The following is a 24,950-nucleotide window of genomic DNA, read 5'->3' on the forward strand; positions in this document are numbered from 1 at the left end:
GGCTGGGGGTTCTGCCCCGAGAAACCGCAGCCCCCGGTGCCCTCAGCGCCGGGGGGAGCCCCGGTGGGATGGGCAGGGGCTGGCCGAGAGGCGGGGGCCGCGCCGGGCACCGGGGATCGCGGGGGCTGGGGGTCCCGGAGCCGCGCAGCCACGTGCCATCTCCCGCCAGCTCTGGCCACGCCCACGGGGGGCGGGGCTTGGATCGACGAACACCTTATATGGTGCTTGGAGGCGGGGCCAGCGCGGGGATTCCCCTCGAGGGGGCGTGGCCACGCGGTGATTGGCGGGGGCGCGGAGGGGGCGTGGCCTAAGGGGGCGTGGCCAGAGGGGGCGGGGCGGGGAGCCGCCGGTTCCCGTCAAAAGGCGGCACCGGGCGGTGGGGGGGAAAGGGAGGGGGCGGCGGCGCCGGGAGCTGCAGGTACCGGCTGGGAGCACCGGGAGCTCTCGGGGCAGGACCCCCACCCCCTGCCCGCTGCGGCTCGGGGGGCGTCGTGGCTCCTGCGCTGCTTGGTGCCCACCGGGGCGGGGGGGGAGCGTGGGGAGAGTCCGGGTGACCGGGGCACGCGGGGGGGAGGGGGGGGGTGTCACCGTGGGAGGGTCCCTCCCGGTGTCCCCGTAGCGTGTGTCACCGTGGGGTGTGGGGGGGGTGTCCTTCCCGGTGTCCCCAGAGACCTGGGACACTGGGGGTGTCACCATGGGGGGGGTCAAACTGGTGCCCCCAGACACCGAGGGACACTGGGGGTGTCGCTGTCACCGTGGTGGGGGGTCCCTTCCTGGTGCCCCCGCAGACCAGGGGACTCGGGGGGCTGACCCGAGGGTCACTCTCTGCCTCCTTCTCTGCTGGCCTAGGGGGGGCTCAGGGGGTGAACTGGTTTCCCCTCCCTTTTGGGGCTCTGTGGCTGTTGGGGTCCCCTATGGGCATGGGGTTCCCTGGGGTTCACATCCTGGTTTGGGGGTTCTAAATGTGTTTTCCCCCCCCCAACCCAGGTCGGGGACCCTGTGTGGGACACCCCACCCCCCAGCACCCGCTGTCCCCACTCAGCTGGGGCTCTCGAGCCTGTTTAGGGCTCCCCCTGCCAAAAGTGGGGTCCCCTTAGGGCTGGTTTGTTGCTTCCTCCCAGCCTCTCTATGAATTGTGGGGTGACCCCTGATTTGGGGGTGGGAGGAGAATTGGGGTCACCCCAGTCTCAGGTGTGACCCCCCCGTTACTGGGCTGAGGAGTGAGGGTTCTGCTTGGAGCTGGGGGGTGTGAATGTGACACTGTTTGGGGTCCTTTACCCCCCCACCCCAAATTCTGGCTGACTTAACCCTTTCCGGGCTGGCTGGTGTCTCAATGGCGAGAAGCTGGACCCAGTTGTGTACCCCTTGGTGGGATGAACCCCTATTTTTCCCCCTACACAGCCCCTTTTGGAGCTTCCCCCTCCAGCCCCTGTCTTGGTAGGCACCCCCTCCCTCTCTGGGGCTCCCCGTTCCCTTTGGGGGGGGCTGTGGAGCTGTGTATTCCCTGGGTGCTCTTGGGGTGCTTTGGGGGGTTCTTATCACCGGGCTGGTCTCTGACCTGAATTCATGGTCAGCTTCAAAGCGCATCTTAAACTTTAGCTCCCAATGAAGTGTTTCTCTGAAGGGAGGGGGTAGATCTTGGACGCGGGGCTGAAACCCTCCAGCACCCCCCTAATTCTGCTCCATTTTGATCCCCCAGCGACTTCTTGGCCATCTCGGAACCATCCCGGTGCCCGTGTTGGATGTGACTCCCAGGGTCTCTCAGCCACGAGGTTCTCCAGGCGAAGCAAACCAAGGTACTGCACATCTCCTGCAGCTCCTCTGCTCAGAATGAGGGGGGTTCTTTCTCCCCAGACCAAAGTGGGCGCCCCTGGACCAGGACTGAGCACCCAGGAGGTTGCGTTGGGCTGGTGTAGGGGTAGAGGTGCCCGTTCTTTGGGGTGAGCTGCTCCTTCCTCCTCTTCCGCCTCCTTATTTGAGCTCGGGGCTGGAACCTTCAGCGTGGAAAGTGTCTCCAGCAGCTGGTTTTCACCAGAAGGTGGTTTTCCTGAGAAGCCAGCGCTGGCTCTGCGTGGCGTGCTCTGCTCTCCTCCCACACGAGCCGGGCAGTGACTCATCTTCCTCCTAGGACTCGGGTAAAGGAGCTCCAACCATCTCAGGGCAACGTGCCTGTTGTCTTCTAAAGGGAGAAAGTCATCTGCTCGGTGTCCTGCTCGGCTTGGTGGGCTCCATCCCTGCTTCTTCTGGGTCTGCGGGGGAGAAAGAGCGAGCTGGTGCCCTTGGGTTGGTGCTTGGTGGGGCTGGGGGGGACCTGGAACCTGCCTTTTGGGGAGGAAGTCAGTAATTACTCGTTTGAATAAAACCTCCTCTTCCTTCTTCGAAGCAGCCGGGTGAAACCGAGTCGGAGCAGCCCCGGTCGGTGCTGTTGGCCGCGCGGTGGCTTTTCCCATGGGCCTTGTGAAAGGGGTTTTAATTGGGAGGGAAGGAGGGCTGGAAAATCCTGTGTTGGTGTCGCATGGCACGGGCAGGCGTCCCTCTGCGTCGCGTCCTACAAGGAGGGAGGACCAGTGGACGTTTGTCCCTCTGGCATCATCTCTCTGGCATCGTGAGTCCTGAGGAGAGGGAGGAAGAGTTTGCACGGGGTGGACAACCATCCTTCTAGCATCGCGTACCCCGAGGAGGGAGGCAGAGGTTGCGTGGAGCGGAAAACCATCCCTCCAGCATCATCCCTCCAGCATCATGCACTCCAAGGAGGGGGATGAGGCTGCATGGAGTGGAAAACCATCCCTCCAGTATCGTGTACCCCACGGAGGATGAGGTCGCAGCAGTGGGCAACCATCCCTCTTGTAATTGTGCGCCCCGAGGAGGGGTGGAGAGGCTGCATGGCAGCATCATCCACCCAGAGAGGGAGGAAGAGGAGCGAGAGGGCGGCTCGGGCACCGGGGGCGTTGGCAGATGTCTGCTCCAGATCCCGCGTGGCTGTAGGCACCACGGGTGGAAGATCTTGCGACCGGTTTTTGCATAACAAAGGCACAAAAATAAGTTCTTCATCAGGCAAGAACTTGCTGCGGGTCAGGTAGCTTTTCAGTGGGTGTTTGTTTCCCAAGTTCCAATGTGCTTAAGACAAAACAAGAGGATAATCCAGCCTTTTTTCCCCATTTGATCGCTAACTGGAAAGAAGCAGCTCACGTTCCTGGTGGCTGGAGGTGTGCTCAGGGATCATTTTTAACCTGTTGTTGAAAAGTCAGCCTGGTTCAAACCTTTTGTGGCTTTTGAAGGGGAAAGGGAGAGGAATAATAGGAGTTAAAAGCGCTTGGCAGTGGGTCTGGGTATCCCATGCGATGTCTGAGTGGGGAGATGGGGGGGGGGGGAAGCTGCTGGTCAAACTGGGGTGAAGCTCTGCTCGTGCTGGGCTGTTGGAGTCTGTGAGGCAAGAGGATGGGGATGTGTGGCTGGGGTGCCAGGTGAGGTCCCGTCCCTCCTGTACGAACCACCTCGCTCCGATTGTGGCCGCACAGGAGGGCAACGATGCTCAGCTGCTTATTTATCCCCTTTCTGCTGCTGCAGCCGAAGGGGGGGCAGGCACGGGGGCTGGGTGGGTGTTGGATGCTGCTAGAAGGGACTTTCCTGAAGCCCCGTTGTGTGGGAGGAATTAAATCCCCCTGCTGTGGAAGGAGGGGGTGGTGTCTGGGGTGCTCTGGAGGAGTCTCGTGGGCGGTAGGTTTTACGCGCTGCCCGTCTGTATTTGGCTGTGACGCAGGTGGCAAGTGAATAAATGCAGGTGGCATTGAAATAATGAGACGGCGTCGGCAGGGATGGGTCTGGGTGCTGGGTATGGTCCCATCCTTCAGGACTGGTCTCTCCTAGAGCTGGAGGCAGCAGCCCAGTCCAAGTTTCTGGTGGCACTGGGAGCCTGCGATCCATGCGGCGTCTCCCCAGCTCCTGCAGAAGAGGCTCCTTGGCCACCGACCGTGGCTGTGAGGGGTGGATCCTCCTGGTTGTGTCTCTTGGGTAAGAGCTGCCAGCCAAGCGATTCGGAGCTTGCACAACTCGTGCGAAATGGCTCACGCTCACCACGAGCACCGAGGCAGAAAGATGGGAGGGAGAGGAGGGGGGGAAGCAAAACAACCGTGGTGATTTTGGGCGGCGGGGGAAAGTTGTTGCGACAGCCGGCGGCTCGTCACGCAGCCCACGGAGAGCAGGCAACCAGCATCTGGGTCGTGTTGGAGGGGTTTGTGCTCTGGGGAGACCTCAGAGCAGCTTCCAGGATGGAAAGGGGCTCCAGGAAAGCTGGGGAGGGGCTCTGGGGCAGGGAGGGCAGGGAGAGGATGAGGGGGAACGGTTTTGAGCTGAAAGAGGGGAGGTTGAGATGAGATCTTAGGAAGAAATTCTTCATGATGAGGGTGACTGGCCCAGGTTGCCCAGAGCAGGGGTGGCTGCCCCATCCCTGGAGGGGTTCAAGGCCAGGTTGGATGGGGCTGGGAGCCCCTGATCCCGTGGGAGGTGTCCCTGCCCATGGATGGGGAGGGACTGGATGGGCTTGGAGGGCTTTTCCAACCTTAATGATTCCGTGATTCTATGATTATGGACAAAACTGAACACAAACAGCTCAAAAGTTGTACCCCCTGCGAGGAGGGCGAGTGAAGAACGATGTAAGGATGGAGTTGGCCCAGGTGATCCTTGTAGGTCCCTTCCAGTTGAACGGTTCCACTCTAAACATGGGAAATACCTTTGTTTTAATCAAACCCCACGAGCCGGTGCTCGGCCGCCAGCCCCTGAGGATGGGCTGGCAGAGGGAAGGGCGGTTGAACCGGGGCGTGAGGAGCATAAATGAGAAGTGGAGCAAAAGTCCAGGCAGATAAGGAAGATGAGAGGCTCTTAAGGGCTTTAAAACGCTGGCGGTGGCCCGAGGGAGCGGTCGCAGTGGTTGGGGACCAGGGCTGCTCTTGCAGCACAGAGGCTGCAGGACGCTCACCGCTCGCCTGCTTCCACCTTAGTGCTGACTCGGCTGGGATTAGAGAGCAGGCTCCTTATCTCTGGGGTTTAACGGCAGCATCGGTGTAAACCTCACATGTGCAAGTGACTCTTGGCTACTAATAAATGGAAATGGGGTGTAAAAGTGATGAAAAACAATACCTGGAACCTTTATCTCTCTATATAAATGTGGTTTCCTCTCTGCCAGGAGAACACGCTGCTTGCCTGAGGTATCAGGACTTGCTGCTGTGACTTCTGAGTTGTGATTTTCTTTCTTTTTCCTGGTTGATGGGACAATGGGGAGCAATTCCTGTCCTAGAAGCCCTGTGTGTGCTCCCAGCTCCCACAAGCTTTTGGTGGGAGCAGTGGTGTGGCTGGATGATAGAATCCTGGAATGGGTTGGGTTGGAAGGGACCTCAAAGCCCATCTGGTTCCAACCCAGATCATGAAATGGGCTGGAAGGGACCTCAAAGCCCACCCAGTCCCACCCCTGCTGTGGGCAGGGACACCTCCCATGGGATCAGGGGCTCCAAGCCCCATCCAGCCTGGCCTGGAACCCCTCCAGGGATGGGGCAGCCACCCCTGCTCTGGGCAGCCTGGGCCAGGACCTCCTGACCTTCACAGGAGAACATTTCTTCTTAACATCTGGTCTCAATCTCCCCTCTTTCAGCTCAAACCCAGTCTCCTAGTCTCATCCCAGCCCTGCACATTTTGATCAAGAGCCCCTCCTCAGTAAAACAGGTTGAAAAGAGGCACCATGTGTCCAGAATGCCCTTCTCCTCTCTCTCTCTGTGCCTTCTCCGAAGGGTTTGCCCACCCAAAGCCTGTGTTGCTCTTCCCCGCAGCCCTCTCCGTCCTGCTCGGCTCGCGTAGGTGCTCTTTGAATTTCCCAACCCCGGCTGCACCGTGCAACCACCCGCTGCTTTCTCAGAGCTCCCACTTGCTTGGGCAAGGAGCCTCCCACGGTCGGCTGGAGCGATGGGCGAGGGGAGCGGCAGCAGACGGGGAGGAATCGGTTCCCCCCAGGCAGCCTGGTGTCCTGCGCTGTCACCTGCGAAACATGGAGCTTTGGGAGCCGTCACGGAGATGATCCGAGGGCTGGAGAACTTCCCGTATGAGGACAGGCTGGGAGAGTTGGGGATGTTCAGCCTGGAGAAGAGAAGGCTCCGGAGAGACCTTAGAGCAGCTTCCAGGGCTGAACGGGGCTCCAGGAAAGCTGGGGAGGGACTTTTTCCAAGGGCCTGGAGTGACAGGGTGAGGGGGAATGGCTTTAAATTGGAAGGGAGGAGATTTAGATTGGACACTAGGAAGAAATTCTTCACGATGAGGGAGATGATGCCCTGGCCCAGGCTGCCCAGAGCAGGGGTGGCTGCCCCATCCCTGGAGGGGTTCAAGGCCAGGTTGGATGGGGCTTGGAGCCCCTGATCCAGTGGGAGGTGTCCCTGCCCACAGGGTTGGAACTGGATGGGCTTTGAGGTCCCTTCCAATGAAACCATTCCAGGATTCCATGACTCTCTCCGCTGCTGGCATGGAGGCTCCTTTGAAATAAGCACCCACAGCTCCATAAAGGCCTGTCTGACGACACAGATAAGATACCGGCGGTGTCTATATTTAGATTTGCTGAGTTCTGTGGAACTGGCAGCATCGTTGGGTAGCACTGTGAGCATCACCTCACCTCGGCAGCCCTGGAGGACCAGCGGCCACGTGTGGAGCTTAAACATGATGCCCTGCGAGGTGCAGTCTGGGGATCCTAGAATCGTTTGGATTGGAAAAGACCTCAAAGCCCATCCAGTCCCACCCCTGTCATGGGCAGGGACACCTCCCACTGGATCAGGGGCTCCAAGCCCCATCCAACCTGGCCTTGAACCCCTCCAGGGATGGGGCAGCCACCTCTGCTCTGGGCAGCCTGGGCCAGTGTGTCACCGCCCTCATATTGAAGAATTTCTTCCTAATGTCTAATTTAAATCTTTCCTCTTCTGTCTGCATCTTCCCAAGGCCCTCAGCAGGCAGTTCCTTCTCCAGCAATTTTACTCCTACTGAAGGAAGTGAGTGGGTGAGCCGGGTTAAAATTGTTCCCCTCCGCTAAGAAATTTGTGGGTAATTCTGGAAACTGCTCTGAGGTCTCCCCAGACCCTTCTCTTCTCCAGGCTGAACAACCCCGACTCTCCCAGCCTGTCCTCGTACAGGAGGTTCTCCAGCCCTCGGATCATCTCCGTGGCCTCCTCTGGACTCTCTCCCTGAGCCCCGTGTCCTCCCTGTGCTGAGGATTCCAGAGCTGGACACGGGGCTCCAGGTGAGAGGAGCAGAGGGGCAGGATCCCCTCCCTTGCGCTGCTGGTCCCAATTCTTAATTCAGATCCATTCAAGGGGCTTTAAAAGCAATTTATCTCGTGTCTGAGAGGCTTTTGCTTGCCACGAGGTAGGTTTGTGAGGGTAGCTGAGTATCTTGGACCTTTTCCAGCAACCATCTAACCCAATCTGCTCCCAGCACTGGTTGACCAAAGCTGCCAGGTCACTGATTCTGGGAGGTGTCCTCAGCTGTTGTCCTCTATCTCCTGGACTCTTAGTGAATGAGTTTATTATTTCAAAGGCCGCTGGAGCTGATCGGCAGCTTCAGAAGGGTCCTATCTTTTTCCACGTACGTTATGACTTTGTGAACCCCAAGGCCTTGAATTCTGGACTTTTTCCTGCAGAGCTCTAGGCTGGTGCCTTGCTCCTGGTGCTGGAGTGTCACTGGGACGCTGTGCCTGGCTGGGTTCCTTAGGGAATGGCTTTGTTGCAGCATCCAACCTGATGTTGTGGGTTTAGTTGTGGCTTTAAAGGGAGCTCCCAGGGCTCTCCCAGCCCTCCTGGGCAGCCTGAAACCAGCCCGGAGCTGCTTCTGCTGAGGAGAGGACGCTCAGCTGCTGGCGCTTGCTCCAAGTCAGGGGATGAAGGTTCAAATTCTCTCCCTCAGCTGTTCCTTCCTCTCCCAAATCCAGGCTGTGGCATTATTGCTTTGCAGACTTTGATAATATTCACAGAATCCTGGAATGGTTTGGCTTGGAAGGGACCCCAAAGCCCATCCAGTCCCACCCCTGCCATGGGCAGGGACACCTCCCGCTGGATCAGGGGCTCCAAGCCCCATCCAGCCTGGCCCTGGGCACCTCCAGGGATGGGGAATATTTCCAGTACCTGCGTTGCTGGGTTTCTGGGGGCTCTGTGTGTTCTCGGTGCGATTTCTCTCTCTGGTGGGGAGCAATGGAGCGATTTGCATTGTTAGCAGGAACCTATTTGCATGTATTTCGAAATAAGGGAGAAGCTCTGAGCGAGTCTGGTATTTGCCGCATGCAGGGGCAGCTCCTTCCCCTCGGCCTTTCCTGCATGTTTCGAACACAAACAAAACAATTCCTTGTCTGCTCTTACTTTGAAAACGAAGGCAGAGCCGAAGCGAGCAAAGCAGTTTGGAGAGGGAGGAGGAGGAGATGGTTAACGTCTAGGAAGGGTTCAGGCGATGTTAAGTGTCGCATCATGGAAATAATTGCCGTTCTTAATTATTGGAGCAGAATATTCCCTTTGCCCTGTCCTTGCTGTGTCCTGCAATTAGCCACCTTCCTCGGAGGCGCGACGGCGATATCAGCGCGGCGATCGTGTTGACTAAGCTAAAGGCAGAGTTTCCATCGGACACATCGACTTGGAGAAATAACTCTTGTAGATAAGAAGTGAAAATGGGGGAGAAGGGACGAGCTTTTAAGCGCTGCCTCTGTCCGGGGTTCGAATCATGAGCCACAGGGGAGGCAGAGACGTCGGCTCCTGGGAATTGGTGACCGGGTTGGGGTTACGGCTCCTCGCTGGGGTGGATTTAATTGAGGAGCCTGTTCTGCGCTTGGAAATGCTTCGTTCTCTGTGATCCTGCTGGATTTCTAGCCAGGAGCCCAGGTGAGCGAGTGCTTGTTGATGCTCATTCTGCCTCCTCCGGCCGAGGGCACAGACCCTGCACAGGGAGTTTGGCATCGTTAAAAGGCAATTTATCCCCAGAGGGTGAAATCAGAGCTGCTAGAGGGGAGATTGAGATGAGATCTTAGGAAGAAATTCTTCATGATGAGGATGGGGAGCCCTGGCCCCAGAGCAGGGGTGGCTGCCCCATCCCTGGAGGGGCTCAAGGCCAGGCTGGATGGGGCTTGGAGCCCCTGATGCAGTGGGAGGTGTCCCTGCCCATGGCAGGGGTGGCACTGGATGGGCTTTGAGGTCCCTTCCAACCCATTCTGTGATTCTTTGGGAACTCTAGACGTGATTTTTCTTTTCTCTTTGATTTTTGTTGATCACTTCCCATCCCCAGCTTGATTCTGCAGCTCGTGAACAGCAGTCAGACAGGATGCTCTGCAGCTCATCAGGCTCACACTGACTTTTCTCTGCTTCCCCAGCTTCTGCTAAGCCATAAAATACAGCACCCCCCTCCCTCTTAGCGGAACCAACCCCTTTCTGTACTTTGTCCTTCTTTTTCTCCCGGGCTAATGAATACTTGAGGTAGGGACGATGCTGCCTTGAGCAGCATCTCCAGGAGAAGCAAGTGGGGAGCTCTTGGCAGCCTCCTCCTTGCAGGGCTGGGAGCTCAGGGCGTTCCCCGAGGAGCCGGCTGGATGCACCCGAGGTGCAGCCAGGATCAGGCTCTTTCCCTGGATCCGGGCTGAGCGCCTTGCAGGCTGCTCCGATGGCTCAGAGGGGAAGTTGGATGCAGCCAAATCCTTCCCGTGAACTGGCATTTCGTGCACCTCTGTTCCTGGTAACCTTGAAGCTGAATGATCCTCTTTCAGCGTCTGCTCCAGCCTCTTGATCCCAAGAGAGAAGGAAAATGGGATTTCCACGCTGGTGCCAACGCGAGGGGAAGGAGCCTGGAGCCTTGGCTGATGTGCAAGTGTTCCTGTGGACCAGGTTTGAGAAACAGGAGCGTTTAAGGGCAAACCCACCCAGCCCAAACCCTGGGCTGCAGCGCTCTGGCCACCTCCACCCCAGCAGCTGTGGCCGTGCCCCTGGGTTTAGCAACCAGGTACCTTGGAGAAAGCTCTAACTGCTGAAACCCATCCCACCAACCACTCCATCACTCAGCTTGTGTCTTCCCTGGGCTCTCCGTCTCAGCAGAGCCGCTTGCCGGGATTCCAGCGTGGCGTAGGCTTCTTCCAGGAAGGTTTTAGGCTTAACCCAGCGGCGCTGGGGAGCTGAAAAGCTGAAGTCAAGCCTGAGGTGAGGAGGCATCATGCCTTCAGCTCCTGGGCAGGGTCTGGGAGAAGGTCCTCATGCTCTGGGATCATGCAGGGAAGCAATAAGTTGGGAAAACCTGGTATCTCCCAGTTTTTTCTAGCAGAATTAGAGCAAAATGACTGTCCTGGTCTGGGTGCAGCATAACTGGTGGTGGCTGTAATCCTGGAATGGGTTGGGTTGGGGTGAAAGGGACCTCAAAGCCCATCCAGTCCCACCCCAGCCACGGGCAGGGACACCTCCCATGGGGTCAGGGGCTCCAAGCCCCATCCTTGACATCAAGGGACCATCGTTTGGGTAGCGCAGACAGGTGGTTGTGCCAGGCTTTAAAATTCTGGTTGTAAACACAGTGTGTGAAGCTGCTTGAGATCATCCAGTTTAATGTCTCGCAGCTGCCTCTTGCCCTAAATCACAAACACACGCAGCCGATTGCGACTGGAAGAAAACCAGCGCAGTCGATGCAGCGCAGATCCAGCGCGGGTGGGTTTTGGTGTCGGACTCAACCTCTCTGGCTCACCGGCCGTGGGCTCAGCGACCGCCGTCACTTACTGTTTGTGAGTAACATCCTCCCGCGGCTCGGCTCAGGAAATGAGGCACCGCCGCTCGCTTGCTGGAGGCACCGAGCTCTCCCCACTCCAGGACATCCCTGGGTTTTAGGTGCTTCTTCAAGCTCTACTGCCTTGGGAAATGGTTTTTGCTCTACGTGGCTTGCGGACTCGGAGGTGCAGTCCCAGGTGGTGCCGTTTCCCTTGAGGAAAGGTTGTGGAGCAAACACGACGTCCGCAGGAGATCCTTGCTGGGAGAAGATGCATCCATGGCCAAGGATGAGCCCACAGCACCCAGAATGGGGGTGAGAAAGGGATGGGAAGGATGTGGAGATGTTGGAGCAAGTCCAGAGGAGGCCACGGAGATGATCTGAGGGCTGGAGAACGTCCTGTATGAGGACAGGCTGGGAGAGTTGGGGTTCTTTAACAAAGTGATGCTTCCAGGGCTGCTTTGCGAGATGTCAGGTCATGAATCATTGCTTGATGTTTTGTTTAAAATCCCAGCCCAGGAGAACGATGCTTTGCTGAAACTGTTCTCCTGCCTAAGAGCTGGATTTGGTTTTACTACAGAAATGTTTGGGCTCCAAGTTTCTAAGTGAATGGGTGAGAAATATTGAAGTGCAGGACCCCCTTCACCCTGGGTGATGTTCCAGGCAATTGAGAGCCTCGCTTGTCCGTTAGCTGTGATTAACGATCATGGAGGTGAGGAGCTGGTTTAGTCTCAGGAAGGGGCTTCAAACAAAGGGGAAAACCCTGGGTGTGGAGGTCTCTGCTGAGAAGATCGTGCAGGAAGCCCAGAAGTCTGATGGCGCCCAACTCAATTCCAGAGGATGCTCCACCCTTCCCAGTCCATATTTCTTCCCCGTTCCCGTGCCACGCTGCTTGGAGGTCCTCCAAGTGTTGAAACCCACTGTGTTTGAGCCAGCTCTTGCCTCTTCCACCATGTCAGCTTCTCGGGGCAGGGCCAGGGGGCTGTGGGTGCTCCTGTGATGCTGTCACCGAGCCTTCCTCTCTGTTATTACCTTTATCGGCGGCCGATGGCCTCTCCTCCGGCTGGGGTGTGCCGGGCTTGCTCATCGCCCTTGGCAGACGGGCTTGAGACCTGGCTCCCCGTCTGCAAACTCTTGCATCAAGCTGGTCCAGAGAGGAAGAGTGCTTGGAAGAAGCTCATCGGTTGGAAAGGAGGGCAGAGCCTGAGCCAGGTCGATGCCAAACAACCCTGTTCCATCTTCCCGCGACCAACCCATCGATAGGAACCAACTTGTGCTGCAAAGCTGCAGTGCAGGGGGGATCGTTTAATCCTGGAATGGGTTGGGTTGGAAGGGACCTCAAAGCCCTTCCAGTTCCACCCCTGCTACGGGCAGGGACACCCTCACTGGATGAGGTTGCTCCAAGCCCCATCCAACCTGGCCTTGAGAAATGCAAAAAGGGGAGCTCTGCCCGCAAAGTCACGGCCGTGGGAGAAGTTGCTTTCATTTATTTGTTGAAGGCCACATAAACATCCCCTGTTAAAGGGATCCAGCTGCCTAACATGGGCTGCTGGGGGCTCTCGGGGGCTGCTGCAGCGGGTGCTCCATCTCGTTTTTGTGGCTTCAATGACAAAGCGCCGTGCCGGCGAGGAGTCAGGTCGGAGGTATTTTTGATGCGCTGCCCAAAGCTCTAATCTGGAAATCTGTTTACTTCATTCCTTCCAGTCAGGGGAACGGCACTTATTTTCTGTTTTTACCTGCACATGGAAGGATTTGTTGCCCAACTGCAAGGTGAGAACCCATAAAGTTTCCCAGAGCAGGGGTGGCTGCCCCATCCCTGGAGGGGTTCAAGGCCAGGTTGGATGGGGCTTTGAGCCCCTGATCCACTGGGAGGTGTCCCTGCCTGTGGATGGGATGGAACTGGATGGGCTTTGAGGTCCCTTCCAACCCAAGTCATGCCAGGATTCTGCTTTGGGGACTGCCCTCTGCTCGCTTCTTGTTTCTCAGGTTCTTGATGCGATGCTGGAGGTGTTGGGTCACAGCGCAGCCCCAAGGGGCTGGCGAGAGCCCATCTGGGTTGAGAGCAGAGCTGCCTTTCCTCTCTCAACCCTGTTTTTTTTAGCGTGGCTGCTGGATGTCTCCTCCTAACCGCATTACTGGTGGCTGTAATCGAGTTCAGCGTGTCCTTGAGCTTGCTCGCTCCCATCCCACAAAGCGTTTAGGTAGCCCTTAAGTGCCTGATCCTTCACAGAGAATGAGATTAGCGTCTTGTTCCTCCGTGAGGGGTTTTTGGGAAGCCTCCCTGACCTCTTGAAACTCATTTGTCGCTCCTTTAGCTGTCGCTTTCCTCCAAAAGCTTCATCACAACAACATGTTGTTTGCAGACTGGGAGCATCTGGGCTCTCCGGGGTAGGAATCGTCGCGCTTCCGCAGTGCCCGGCACGGAGGAGCCTCCAGCCCTGGTCCGGGGGCGTTATCAGAAGCTCCAGGAGGGCTTTACGTCTGATCAGATTGATGGAGGAAGGGGTGGCACGAGCTGATTTGCATCAGGTAATGAGTCGCTGCCTGGCTTGGAGGACCTTGCCCAGCTCCCAGGAGGTTGCAGCCGCTCAGAGTCTCCAAAAAACCAATGTTCTTCCAACCTAGACAGGCAGGTCTGACCTGGTGCAGGAAAGTTGTGTGTGCTCTAGCCCTCCCCGGGCGATGCCTGTAGAGAGAGCTGGGGGGGTTCAGCCTGGAGAAGAGGAGGCTGAGGGGAGACCTCATTGTTCTCTACAACTACCTGAGAGGAGGTTGTGGAGAGGAGGGAGCTGGGCTCTTCTCCCAAGGGCCAGGGGACAGGACGAGAGGGAATGGCCTCAAGCTCCACCGGGGGGGGGGTCAGGCTGGACATTAGGAAAAAATATTTCATGGAAAGGATCATTGGTCCGTGTCCGAGGCTGCCCAGGGAGGGGGTTGAGTCCCCTTCCCTGGAGGGGTTTAAGGGCCGGGTGGACGAGGTGCTGAGGGACATGGGTTAGTGATTGATGGGAATGGTTGGACTCGATGATCCAGTGGGTCTTTTCCAACCTGGACATTCTGTGATTCTCTGATAGAGCCAGTGTCCCCGCAGCCGTGGGTGCTGGGCTGTGCAGTATCGGTGCTCTGCGGTCCCGGGAAGCTGTCAATCCACAGTCTAATAAATCTTATGGAAAGCAGCTGAAGAGCAGAACTCCCTGGAGCTCCAGAAGGAGCTGATTTCATCGCCTGCTTTAATAGAGAACGGGCTTGCTCGCGTGCCGCGACTCGATGTTCTGAATAGGCCGATTTGTAGTGGAAAGAGCTCATTAAGATGCGAGCGGGTTGCCAGAGGCTCTGGGGAGCTTCACTTTGTTTTGACGTGTCGAGGGTTGTGTTAATTGAGCACCAGCCAGGAGAAACCTCCAGTGGGAGCTGATGGGTCCCTCCAGGACCAGGAGAGTCAGAGCAGGGGTGAGGATTTGTCCAGCTTCAGCCACCGATCTGCTCTTTCAGGCCACGTGGGTTGAGTTTTTGTTGTTTTGCTTGGCAAATAAATTAACCAAAGAAATGCGCTTTGATGGAGCAATGGAGATATTGAGAATGTGACAAATGCTTTCGCAATATCGTCACCGCTTATTTTCTGCAGCCTGAAAATGATGAGCGGCCGTCGTCGTCACCAAACATCAAAGAGTTCAGTGCTTCTTTGATGGAACGGCTCTTTTCTTTTCTGGGAACGCTCAACTCTTCCCTGACTGGTTTGGGTTCTTCTCCAGGTGCAAAGGTTGAGCCTCCTGGGGAGCCGTTGGCTGAGCTAAAACCCGTATCCTTGCATCCTTGGCCTCGCTTCTAGGCATCCTCCACCTCTGCTCCTCACCTGGAGCCCTGTGCTCCATTCAAGATGAGGTTGGATGAGGTTTTGAGCCCCCTGATCCCGTGGGAGGTGGCCCTGCCCATGGGGTTGGAACTGGGTGGGCTTTGAGGTCCCTTCCAGGATTCTCCCCAGCTTGGTCGCTGCAGCTGCTGGAAGGAGGAGGCTGTTCTGGTGCTGGGAGAGACGCTGCCGCTGAGCAGCCAGGAAGCCTTTCAGCAGGACCCATTGTCCTCCGAAGCCTTTTCCCTTCTGCCGCTTCCTGATGAGCTGTGAGTGTGGTTTTTCAAGCTGCTGAGAGAAAAAGGAAAGTGATAAAGCTTGAGAAAACACTGCAGTGAAATCCTTCCTCCCGGCCTCCGAGCGGCTCCTGCGGGCGCTCGGCGATAAACTCGGACTGGAAAGCAGAGCAGCCTCCTTTGGGCTCGGCGTGAGGAAGAGCAGCAGATCCGAGCCTGTTTCTTTGTTCGAGAAGTCGATGCTGCTCGTTCTCATCTCTCGTAGCCCAGGTGCCCCCCACACCGCGGTCCCAGCTCCCGCGCAGCTGCCCTGGCTGGTAAGGAGAACATTTCTACCCAAGATCTCATCTCAATCTCCCCTCTAGCAGCTCAAAACTGTTCCCCTCATCCTCTCCCTGATCCACAGCCCCTCCCCAGCTTCCCTGGAGCCCCTTTTGGGACTGGAAAGCTTCCATGATTCTATGAAACCTCAGATTTTGTGAAGCTCAGAGCCAGCCCTGCGGCTTTACTGGGGCAACTCCACAACAACCAGTCACAAAACTGGTCCGACCTCGCGATGCCTGCTCAAAAGAGGTCAGTGCTTCTCATAGAAATGATTTTGCTTCTTCCGAGAGGTGAAGGCTGAATGTCTATGGGGGTGGAGGGGAACTCCCGTGCGCTCCACCCCACGCACCGACGTCACTTCCATTACGGGGCTGAGTAAGGTTTTCCAAGAAGTCAGAGACAGTTGAAGCTGTGGGAATCGCAGCTGGAACAGCCTTCTTCATCTCTAGTGGCTGTTCGGGACCACATCCCCTCTTGTATTTTTAACTGAGGGATGGAGAAAGCGAGAGGCGTGAGGAGCGTGGGAGGAGATCCCTCTCAGGTTGACCAGCGGCCGTCAGCACTTAGAATCCTGGCATGGTTTGCTTGGTAGGGACCTTAAAGCTCGTCCAGTCTCACCACACTGCCATGGGTAGGGACACCTCCCACTGGATTAGGGGCTCAAAACCTCATCCAACCTCATCTTGAAGCGCTTGCTTTCTCCATCCTGCCCCTTTCTCCGTCCTGCCCCGTGATGCTGGAGGTGCCGTTGTCCCCGTGCATGGTCCTGGGAAGTCGTGGTAGAGCAGGGAGCAACACGAACCACTTGAGGAGTATAAAATAGCGCATCAGGGTGTCTGTAGGGCAAGGAGAAGCTTTGCTGAGGTCTCCGTCAGGGTCTTCACCCAGGTGCAGCCCTGCTGCTTGCTCAGGAGAGGTGCCTTGCGCAGCCCAGGGAGCAGCTCCCAGGTTGGATGCTCCGTAGGTGTTTTGCCGCGGTCCAGCTGTCGGCACTCCTGGAATCCAGCCCTTCAGGAGGGCGAGACGCTGCGGGCTGGCTGTGCCCTACTTCCCACTCTCAACCTCGAAACCCGCTGGTGGGACAGAGGTGGATTCGTGGCAGGGAGCTGACCTTAGCGGGTTTCTGCCAAGCGAGGTGGAGTCTCGGGGTTGTCCTGGATCCAGAAGCTCCACCGTGTGCTGCTTCCCTAGGGAGAGATCCCCGAGTGCTGCTCTTGGCTCTTCACCTCTGACACCCCAGGATCCCTCTAATCTTGATGATCCGAGGGCTGGAGAACCTCCCACACGAGGACAGGCTGAGAGCGTTGGGGTTGTTCAGCCTGGAGAGGAGAAGGCTCCGGGGAGACCTTAGAGCAGCTTCCAGTGCTGAAAGGGGCTCCAGGAAAGCTGGGGAGGGGCTCTTGATCAGGGAGGGCAGGGAGAGGGCGAAGGGGGACGGTTTTGAGCTGAAAGAGGGGAGATTGAGATGAGATCTTGGGAAGAAATGTTTTGCTGTGAGGGTGAGAAGACCCTGGCCCAGGCTGCCCAGAGCAGGGGTGGCTGCCCCATCCCTGGAGGGGTTCAAGGCCAGGCTGGATGGGGCTTGGAGCCCCTGATCCTGTGGGAGGTGTCCCTGCCCAGGGCAGGGGTGGAATGGGATCATCTTTAAGGCCCTTTCCAACCCAACCCATTCCTGGATTCTATCCCGTGGTGGTCCCTGCAGGGCAGCACTGGGGGGAGAACAAACGCTCTGGCTGGGAATCCACGAGCTGACCCTCGATAAAACCTTCTCCCAGCTCTGTCCCAGCACCGTGTTATAGCGTGTGCTGCTTCCCAGCAAAGAGCAGAGCTCCTGGAAGAATAAACTGACACAAGGAGGGAGGAACCCCCCCCCCGTGTCCTGGGCGCCGCGGTGATCCCGTTGGCTTTGGCCGCACGTGCACTCTGGGATGAGGAACCTGCGCTCGTTGCAGCTTTTCAGCTTTTCAGCTCCGCTTTCTGCCATCCCACGCGAGCCGGCGACTCTCGAGCTGCCAGGTTGAATTGTGAAACTTAAATTGGTAGGAAAATATTAGTGAGGTGACGGGAACGAGCTGCGCACCTCGCTGTCTCCTACCCTTCCTGTGCCCTCCTTCTCGGTGACGGTGACCGGTTCGTTCCTCCAGCTCCCTTGGCAACCTCACCGCACGCCGAGGGCAGGTGAGGTGTTGCGATATCTCCTCCTGCATCCCTAGGGATGAGGTGGTGGTGTGGGAAGCAGACAAGTGGTACCTAATCTTTCCAGATCTCCCCACCCCGGGCAGGGTGGTCACGCCTCGCCGAGAGGCTGGAGCGAAGCCGTGACCGAGGCGTGCAGTTGGATCCTCTCCTTTGACTCATCAACCCTAATAAGTTTGGAGCTGTCTCAGGCTGTGTTCTGTCTGTCTTTTGGGGTTGCAGGTGACTCCATGTCCCAGCTCCAGAGCTCCTGGGAAATGCAGCAGCAGACCATGGCGTATCTTCCAGATACAGGTACGTGAGAACCTCTCCTAGGTGGGTCCCTTCCAGCGCAGAATATCCTATGATCAAGGGCAAGGTCCTTCCTTGTGTCAGTTGCCCAGAGCAGGGGTGGCTGCCCCATCCCTGGAGGGGTTCAAGGCCAGGTTGGATGGGGCTTGGAGCCCCTGATCCCGTGGGAGGTGTCCCTGCCCATGGCAGGGGTGGGACTGGATGGGCTTGGAAGTCCCTTCCAACCCAAACCATTCCTGGGTTCCATGATTTTACTGCCCCTTTTGGTGCTCTGTGCTAGGAGCACCGTTTCCTCTCACCTTTCTTGATGTCCCCATGAAGGATTTTGGTGGAACCATGTTCACTTGACTCGCGTTTGGGATTTTCCTCGCTTACGGGAGCTGGTGCGAAGCTGCCGGTGATGTTTCCTGTCACCGTGCAAGGGAAACTCTGCGCCAGCAAGCGGGCGGCGTGACCTCTTTCCCTGTGGTTTTGCAGCACCAGATTGGGTCAATTTTGCTCCTTTCAAGCTTTTTCTGAAATGAAGCCCAAAGCAGCATGTGGAGGGGGTGGTGGGAACCGATCTGGGCTGGAGCAGATCTGCCACCGCAGCACAGGGGGTTTGAGGCTGGGGGTGTGGGAAGGGGGATCCATCCTGCTCGTACCGGGGAGGTGAGGAAATGGGGAGATGCACAAAACCCAGACAGAACCTGCTTTTTTGGTGGTGTTAGTGCACAGGGCAAGAGGGAGCATAGAAACTTTCCATGCCAAGTTGTGTTGAAGCCAAGGAAAAAGTCCTTTATTTACTGTGTCTGGTTCTGGAATCCCAAATATAAGAAGGACATGGATCTGCTGGAACAGGTCTAGAGGAGGACGTGGAGGTGATCCAAAGGTTGGAGAACCTCTGCCATGAGGCCAGGCTGAGAGAGTTGGGGATGTTCATCCTGGAGAAGAGAAGGCTCCAGGGAGACCTTAAAGCAGCTTCCAGGACTGAAAGGGGCTCCAGGAAAGCTGGAGAGGGGTTGCTCTTGATCAGGGAGGGCAGGGAGAGGACAAGGGGAATGGTTTTGAGCTGCAAGAGAGGAGCTTGAGATGAGATCTTGGGGAGAAATGTTTTTCTGTGAGGGTGGGGAGGCCCTGGCCCAGGCAGGGGTGGGACTGGATGGGCTTTGAGGTCCCTTCCAACCCATTCTATGATTCTGTGATCCGATTTGCTTTGTTTGGAAAGCTGCGAGAGAGCTTTACAAACCCAATCGCTGGTTTTCTCTGCTCCCCCAGACATGGAGACCATGGCCGCGAGCACTTCGCTGCCCGACCCGGCCGGCGACCTTGACAGGAACGTTCCCCGCATCTGCGGCGTCTGCGGGGACCGAGCCACCGGCTTTCACTTCAACGCCATGACCTGCGAGGGCTGCAAGGGCTTCTTCAGGTGAGCGAGAGCCTGCAGGGGGAAGGAATCTTCCCCCATCACCAGCAAACCTCGAGGAGCAGGCGATGGGACCCTCGGGGAGCCGCTGGGCTGCTGCTGCGGTTACCCCGCAAACCTGGGCTCCCCCCAGCCCTGCGCTGAGACACCTGTGGATCTTGATAATGGAGAGATCACAAACTATTTCCCTGGTTGTGGCCCCCTGCTACTGCAAAATAGCTTGTTTTCCCCTTAGCCGGAGTTTTCCAGCTGTCTGGGAGCCTTGCAAGACCTCCTCGTGCTGTACGGGCTGGAGGGGAAGAGCCTGGGGTGGGTGGCACCTGGGAAAATACACCTGGCCTGAGCAGGCTTTGTAAACTGCACTGGTGCGAGGGGCACAAAGTTCATTTCTTTAACACAAGCTGCTTTTCCCGGCGGCTCTGAAGCTCCGTGTGCTTGCGGAGGGGGATGCACAGGGTCCTCTTCCCACCAGTACGAGCGAGGACTAAGGTTTTTCCAAAGCCATGCAGGTTTTCAGTCACTTCCAGGTCGTTTTCACTCACAAATCTGGTTCTTTAGGGGTTTAAATCCGCCGTGGGCTGCACGTGCAGCTGGTTTGAGGCTTCGATCCACTGTCAGATCGAGGGCTTGGAGCCCCTGATCCCATGGAAGGTGTCCCTGCCCGTGGCTGGGATGGGACTGGATGGACTTTGAGGTCTCTGAAAGCTGCTGGGGTCTCCGCGTCTGAGGAGCTGCAGGTTTGTGGCTGTTTGGTAGCAGCTCGGTTTTACCCCGGTGCCTGTCGAGGTGATGCTCTCACCCAGACAGCGATGAACCCTTCACGTGGGAGTCGTGATCGCTTGCACCAAGTGAGAGAATGACTCAGTGCCCGTGAAATGCGGGGAGATAAAGCCTCGCATGGGACCGGCTGGGAAAAAGACTTGCTCAAGTCTTGAGGGCTGGAATGGGACGGTGGCACGGGGATTGCAACCTCCAGAGCGCAGAGCTTCACACCAGGAGCTGAGCTCTTGCAGCAACCAGAGCTTGAACTTTCCCAGCAATGTCCCAACTCCTCCTCTGGCAGGAATTTTGGGGCTAGGTGAGGGTTTTCACATACCGCTCCCTCGCTGCCTGGCTCGGAACGGGGCGGCTTTGCAGCCCGGCCGACCTGAGGGACAACATTTTCCTCAATTACTGCTGCTAAACGAGGATCGACTCTTTCAGGTGCTCTTCTCCACGCTCTGCTACGTTGTCCCCGACCTTCCCTGTGATTCTGGTAGGGCAGAGCTGCCACGGGTCTCTAAAACTCTCCTAGAAAGCTCTGCACCCCTTTTCCAGCGCCTCATGGGTTGTTAGGGGCTGTGCTTTTGTGCGCTTGTTGGTTTTCAGCTTTCACCTTGCACTCCCTGACCTGAACCTTGAAACAAACCCCTCTGCTGGTATCGATTCCAGGCGGCTGATTGCGCTTCCCGGGGAGGTCGGACCCGCAGCCTCGGCTGGACGAGGCTGAAAGAGGGCGAGCGGCTGAGAATATCGAACTGCAAAACCTCGGGAGGGTTTCACAGCTATTTCCTAGCGCGCTCAGGCCACAGATGTGACTTGGTCTCCTCCATCCCCTGGGCCCCACAGCCCAGGGATGCTGCGATGCAGCCCAGGCGTTGGAAGAGGTGGGGCTGCGGGGGGGCGTCCTGCAGGATTTCACTCTGTGTGAGCAGATTGCGAAGCCCTCCAGGAGATCCTGGGTTTAAGGACTCTATAAATGGCACTAGGTGTTTCTCAGCACCCTGGGGTGCTCAGAAGGGCACGAAACCCGCGGCACAAACAGGCGTGAGGCAACCTTTGACCACTTGCTTCCAAGTCCACCGTTTACTAATGATGCCAACAGCAACGGCAGCTTTTATTGAGCTCTGCTGTTTGCTCAGGAGCTCTTGGAAAGGAGCTGAGCCCGAGTGGTTTATTCTGCTGTGACTTGTTTGAAGCACCCGTGGTTTCTCTGGTTTCTTCTGCAGCCCCAGTTTTCCCCCAGTGCGATGACACCAGGTGGTAAAAGCAAAGCTGGTTGGAAAGGAGCTGGGGATTTCAAAACCTCCCAGGTCCTCGCCCATCCTGTCTGCATCACTGCATCCTCCACTCCTGTCAGCCTCTCCAGTTCTATTTCTTTTCACCTGGAAGAGGGGAGATCGAGATGAGATCTTGGGAAGGAATTCCTCGTGATGAGGATTTTGCACAGGTTGCCCAGAGCAGGGGTGGCTGCCCCATCCCTGGAGGGGTTCAAGGCCAGGTTGGATGGGGCTTGGAGCCCCTGATCCAGCGGGAGGTGTCCCTGCCCATGGCAGGGGTGGGACTGGGTGGGCTTTGAGGTCCCTTCCAACCCAAAATGTCCCAGGATTCTATGAAATCGGGTGCCAGAGAGCTTCAGCTCTGCTCTTGGTGTTGGCTGTTGGTGTCTCCAGGGGCTTCCCTAGGTGGTTGTAGAGATGTGGTGGAGGACAAAGAGGGGATTATCCTGCCTCAAACGGTTTGTGATGGCTCCGCGAGGTGCTTCTGCCGCAGCCTTGGTGCCAGAATGACTACTTGCCTCCTCAGCACGTGGTGAGTGATGGGAAGACCGTGCCAGGAAAGCTGTGGTGGGGTTTGGTTATGAGTAGGGCAGCTTTCAGGAAACGGCGTTTGACGGATTCTGCAAATCTGAGAATTTTGTGTGGCAAAAGCCCCTTTTGCTGATAAAAATCTCTGAGTTGCTTTGAAAATCAATCCTGTCTGGTAAAAAGGAAGGACTGAGAGTGACTCACCTGGAGCCTCGTGTCCAGTTCTGGAGTTCTCAGCACAGGGAGGACACGGAGCTCTTGGAGAGAGTCCAGAGGAGGCCACGGAGACGATCTGAGGGCTGGAGAACCTCCTGTACGAGGACAGTCTGAGAGAGTTGGGGTTGCTCAGCGTGGAGAAGAGAAGGCTTCAGGGAGACCCTAGAGCAGCTTCCAGCGCTGAAAGGGGCTCCAGGAAAGCTGGGGAGGGGCTCTGGATCAGGGAGGGCAGCGAGAGGACGAGGGGGAATGGTTTCGGGCTGCAAGAGGGGGGATTGAATCATAGAATCACTAGGTTGGAAAAGACCCACTGGATCATCCAACCATTCCTATCAAAAATAGGATGGGACTGGGTGGGCTTTGAGGTCCCTTCCAACCCGACCCATTCTGTGATTCCCCCTCCACGCTTTGCAATCTCTGATTTTCACCTAGCGAGCGATGCCGGTGTGGAGCCCACATGGGATCCCAGTCCCTGTTTCCACCCCCGGTACATCCCCCGCGCTCAGAGCTCGTCGCTCCCTGCTCCCCAAACCCCTCGTCCCTCGCTCTGCCCGTGTTTACTCTCCCCCGACCGCTGGCTTTGCGCGGGGAGGCATCTCGTTATTTTTAACCGTCGGCAGCGTGCCTGGGACCCGAAAGGAGCCTTGGAAATGGCCAGTTTTAGAGCTTGATAAAAATACCGCGGAGCCAGACGGCGTGAGCTCCCGCTGCGGGGTCGCCGGCCGCTCCTCGACCTGCTGCTCTTCCTCGGGGCCCCTCGGAGCCAAGAGTTTTGGACCCTTGGGGCAGAGAAGCGGCTGCTTAGATAAAAACCCCAACCCTCTATTGTGCCCGGCCACCCTGTAGTTGAAGAAACTGCAATTTTCATACCAAGCCCGTCATCCTGGCTCGCCCTGGAGCACGGCGCATCTTTCCCTGCCCGAGGGCCTCGTGGGTTCTCTGGTTTGTTTGTGCATTCCCCGAGCCTCACCCGGGGCGACGGGGGAAAAGACGAGCCTCCTACCCACCCCAGGTGTTCGAACCCAAAGGTTTGCTCCCCCAAACTGGGAGATTTTGGAGGCTTTGGCTTCCAAATCCTGATTTAAGCAACATTTGTCCCTGTTTCTGGGCAAGCAAAGGTCCTGCTGGTCTTGGTGGAAGGGGAGAAGCACTAAACTGCGGGCCAGCTGCTGGGTGCAAGAGGAATTTCTCAGTGTAAAGCAGGTTAGGGAGGGCTTGGCCATCCGCCGCGCCTGGATTAATGTTCCTAAATGCATTTATTCATCTGGGAGGTGAAGGGAGAGTAAAGCCTCTTTGTTTACATCTCTCTTGCTAAAATAGCCTCTAATTGCACGCTGTGTCCCGCTCGGATCCGCAGCCCGACGACAGATTTTATATTTATACCCTATAAGCACAGGGTTGGCGCCGTTCCTCGCTGGAGGGGCCCCCGCGCCATCGCCCACCCGGCCCCTTCGCTCCGTCCTCGTTGCTCTCGGGGCTCAGCACCAGCAGCTCCAGCCCCTTCCCCAGCTCCGTTCCCTTCTCCGGACACGCTCCAGCCCCTCAAGGTCTTTCTTGGAGCAAGGGGCACAAACTGAATCCAGGATTTGAGATGCCACCTCATGGCACGAGTCCAGGGGGACGATCCCTTCCCTGCTCCTGCTGGTCACCCCAGGGCTGATCCAAGCCGCGTGCTGGTGGCCTCCTGGGCTGCTGCTGGCTCGTGTTCAGCCCCTGTTGACCAGCACCCCCAGGTCCTTCTCCTCCAGGCAGCTTTCCAGCTGCTCTTCCCCAAGGCTGGAGCTGCCTGGGGTTGGTGTCACCAAGAGCAGGACCCAGCACTGAGCCTGGTTGAACCCCATCCCGTTGGCCTCAGCCCATGGATCCAGCCCGTCCCGATCCCCCTGCAGAGCCTGCAAAGGAAACCAGAGGACATGCAGGGAAACAACTTTTGTTATTAAACATTTACCAGCCTTTAAGTCCTGGCTTTGCTGGAAGAACTGGCTGGAGCGCGTGTTTGTGTGAGCAGGAGAAAGAAACCTCACGGCAGGGTACAAGAGAAGCAACACTTAACATAATAACCCTCTCTTCCACCAAAACCACCTCGTGCCACGTTCATCCGCTGCTGCAATCGGGGCTGTCACTCTTCCAAGTACAAAGGGTCAACGCCAGAGCTCCCAGGGAGAAGTCACCCCGGCGCGGTGGCCACTAATGACACGCTGCAGGGATAGCTGAGCCGCTCCAGCCAGGGCGGTTTCTCCTCTGCCCTTCGGAGATGCCGCAGCTTCGCTTGGGAGAAAGTTACTCAAGGATTTGCCGTCGGCGAGCAGGGTCGGTCTCTGGATCGGCAACTGCTTCCGAAGGAGCCGCTCGCTGCAAATAGAGATCGTCCTCCGGCGCTCGTGGGGCCGCACCTCAAATCCTGGGTTCAGTTTTGGGTTCCTCGCTCCAAGAAAGACCTAGAAGGGCTGGAGTGTGTCTGGAGAAAGGAATGGAGCTGGGGAAGGGGCTGGAGAACTCTGTGGAGGAGAGCTCTGAGGGAGCTGGAGGGAGCTGGGGTGGAGAAAAGGAGGCTGAGGGGAGACCTCATCACACTCTGCAGCTCCCGGAAAGGTTGGAGCCAGGTGGGATCAGGCTCTGCTTCCAGGAACAAGGGATTGGATGTGAGGAAATGGGCTCAAATCACACCAGGAGAGGTTTAGATTGGATATTGGGAAATATTCCTCCATGGAAAGGGCTCTCAGGCACTGGCAGAGGCTGCCCAGGGTGGTGCTGGCGTCCCCATCCCTGGAGGGGTTCAAGAGCCGGGTGGCCGTGGCACTTGGGGACAGGGTTCAGTCACAGTGGGGTTGGACTGGATGAGCTTGGAGGGCTTTTCCAACCTCACTGATTCTGTGACCACTGAGATCAAACCCATAGATGCCCCCATCCAGCCTCTCCAACTGGCCCTTCTCAAGTGTCTGAGCTGAACAGAGTCAGGGCAGAGGTGCTTCCAACACCCTCTTAGCAATCCCTCTCCATCAATTTGCTGTCCCAAGGGCTGGATTTGTGCTTCCGTCTCCTCCCGACCTTCAGAGCAGCCTCTTGCATGATCCAAACGCTCTTGATTTGACCCAAACCATTTTTTTTCCCCGTTCCTCTCC

The 24,950-nt window shown here is 57.2% G+C and overlaps 1 protein-coding gene across 1 annotated transcript in view; it reads left to right on the plus strand.

Moving 5' to 3' along the window:
• The first annotated feature begins 403 nt into the window (after positions 1-403).
• Positions 404-24,950, plus strand: part of VDR (vitamin D receptor) — a 32,534-nt gene continuing 7,987 nt past the window's right edge. The window contains exons 1-4 of the mRNA XM_069879597.1: positions 404-418; positions 1,700-1,796; positions 17,572-17,643; positions 18,898-19,048. Coding sequence (XP_069735698.1) covers positions 17,580-17,643; positions 18,898-19,048 — 215 coding nt within the window. The 5' untranslated portion in view covers positions 404-418; positions 1,700-1,796; positions 17,572-17,579. The remainder of the gene's footprint in view (positions 419-1,699; positions 1,797-17,571; positions 17,644-18,897; positions 19,049-24,950) is intronic.

The sequence above is a fragment of the Phaenicophaeus curvirostris genome, chromosome 38 (assembly GCF_032191515.1).
Source record: "Phaenicophaeus curvirostris isolate KB17595 chromosome 38, BPBGC_Pcur_1.0, whole genome shotgun sequence".
NCBI lineage: Eukaryota > Metazoa > Chordata > Aves > Cuculiformes > Cuculidae > Phaenicophaeus > Phaenicophaeus curvirostris.